The 2,101-nt window shown below is 61.0% G+C and overlaps 1 protein-coding gene across 1 annotated transcript in view; it reads right to left on the bottom strand.

Moving 5' to 3' along the window:
• COL18A1 (collagen, type XVIII, alpha 1) overlaps positions 1-2,101 on the bottom strand; it is a gene marked incomplete at its 5' end in the record, with an annotated part of 9,428 nt that overhangs the window by 5,992 nt on the left and 1,335 nt on the right. Inside the window, 8 exon segments of the mRNA XM_009878214.1 lie at positions 1-3; positions 5-99; positions 987-1,031; positions 1,211-1,273; positions 1,410-1,559; positions 1,640-1,693; positions 1,853-1,939; positions 2,046-2,101. The exon segment at positions 1-3 is cut by the window's left edge and continues 37 nt beyond it. Of these exon segments, the coding sequence (XP_009876516.1) occupies positions 1-3; positions 5-99; positions 987-1,031; positions 1,211-1,273; positions 1,410-1,559; positions 1,640-1,693; positions 1,853-1,939; positions 2,046-2,101 (553 nt within the window).

Here is a 2,101-nt window from a genome sequence, read left to right as displayed (position 1 = left end):
GGGGGGCCCTGGCTGCCCACGGGGTCCAATGGGCCCGGGTAGACCAGCTAAGCCCGTTTCTCCCGGGGCTCCTGCTGGTCCCATTTCTCCCTTGCTGCCCTGAAAAGGGGACAAGAAAAACAAGAGATGAAACAAGGTGACAACAGTCCCTACCTGGACCCTGTAAGTGGGAGGCAGTGCATCCCGTCCCGCATCCCCAAACAGGCAGAGTGGCTTTGTGGGAAGGGCCATTGCCCAGCTCAGGCATCCTTCAACTCAGCTGTCCTTGGTCTGCCCAGGCTTCCCATGCAATGTGCAAGGTGGCCAGCAGAGGCTCGTCTAAAATCATAAATGAGAATTTTTTTGCACATGTCGCTGGCTTCCATGCTCTCGGCGCTGAGGCAGGATGCTCGCAGGCACCCTTGCACAGTGTTACAGGTCTCCGAGTGGCAACATCGGTCCTTATGCTCGTTGCCACCCCACCTACCCTCCTGGTGCTGGCAGCATTAAGAAACCTTAATTCTTGAGGCTCTTGCCCCCAGCTCAGGCTGCAGTGGATGGGTCATCTCAAGGGGTGTTCTGGCCCCCAAGGCATGGGAGGGCAAGTGTGCACATCCCAGCAAGCCTTTACCTCCATCCTTCAGAAAAAATCTTGAGCAGGAAGGCAGGAGAGGGATGCGCTGAAAATGGGGTGCCTTCCAGTGGGATTTGGGCACCCAACCCCCCCCTTTTAAACTCTCTTCTGTGCCTCAAAACACCCCACTTGGTTTTCTTGCCTGCTTCCCAAGGCAGCAGCACTTGGAGCAAAGCTAAGTGAGGGCGGTGGAGGCATCCTGGGGGTGGTCAGTGGCTCCATGCACCCTTGAGCTGCCACTCTGGGAAGAAACCAAATACCAGCACCCTCCTCCCCACTCCAGAGTGAGGTGCCCCCCATCAAGCAGCATCCCTGCCTCCAGTCTGCAATGCATGAGGGACCCGCCAGAAGAAACCCACGCCAGGCACAGTACCTTGGGTCCTGGTGCACCGGGGAGGCCGAGGTCACCCATGTCGCCCTGGTGAGGAGGAGGAGGGAGAAGAGGGTGTGAAGAAGCTGCCCAGCTCCAGGCAGGAGCAAGCTGCTGCTCCCCAGCCTGGGGCTGGAGGGAACAGGAACCTCCCAGAGATGTGCCAGTGGTGCCAGCTGCCCTGTGGGGGAACCATGACATGCTCTCAGGGAACAGGGGACACTCACCCGCTCTCCTTTGGGCCCTGGATGCCCAGCTGCCCCGTCTCTTCCAGGAGGACCCTGAGGACCCTGCAAGATGCCCAGAACAAGGAAATCCCATGGGGTTGGTGGGCACTGAGCTCCCCACCACCACAGGGAGCACTCAGAGCCCCACTGCTATGGGGTGGCCCCAGGATAGGTCCCCTTGGCCACCTCATTCACCTACCACTGGCCCCGGTGGTCCGGGGATCCCATCCCTGCCCGGCAGCCCTGGTGGTCCTGGCAGGTCCGTGTGGTTCATCCCAAACCGTCCTGGCTCCCCTGGCAAACCAGGCACACCAGGTGGCCCTGGGGGACCAGGTGGCCCTCGTGGACCCTAGAAGAAAAGGAGGGGGGTGATAGCTGAGCATGTTCCCTGGCTCACTGCTGGCAGGACAGGCACCCACCTGCACTCACCCGCAGGGTGTCCAAGTCGCCAGCAAATCCAGAGCCCTCCATGTCGATGAAGGTCTGAGGGAGAAGGACAAGGGCAATGCCAGGCATCAATGGCCAGGGTCAGGGTACCCAGCGGCACAGGGATGCTGCCCAGGGGCTGGCAGCAGCATCCTGCACCTATGTAGCCTAATGGACAGCGCCTCCCTAAATCCCTGCATCCCAGAGGGCACCCACCAGCTTGTCATGCTTGAAGGAAGGTCCTGGTGGTCCTGGGGGGCCAGGTGGTCCAGGAGGTCCCCTTGGCCCCACACCTGGGTCACCCTGGCACAGAGGAGCGAGCACAGTTTGAGAGTGCAGCCAAGCTGATGGCAAGAGGAAGGAGGAGCTGTAGTGTGTGCTGTCCCCCCACACCAGCACCGGCACTCACCTTCTCCCCCTTCAGACCGGGCTCTCCAGGCATCCCGGGGAATCCCTGGGGCCCCA

This window comes from Apaloderma vittatum, unplaced genomic scaffold, assembly GCF_000703405.1.
Source record: "Apaloderma vittatum isolate BGI_N311 unplaced genomic scaffold, ASM70340v1 scaffold24950, whole genome shotgun sequence".
In the NCBI taxonomy this organism is placed as follows: Eukaryota; Metazoa; Chordata; class Aves; order Trogoniformes; family Trogonidae; genus Apaloderma; species Apaloderma vittatum.
Note: the sequence above shows the minus strand (reverse complement) of the source record. Positions and strands in the feature narration are given on the sequence as shown.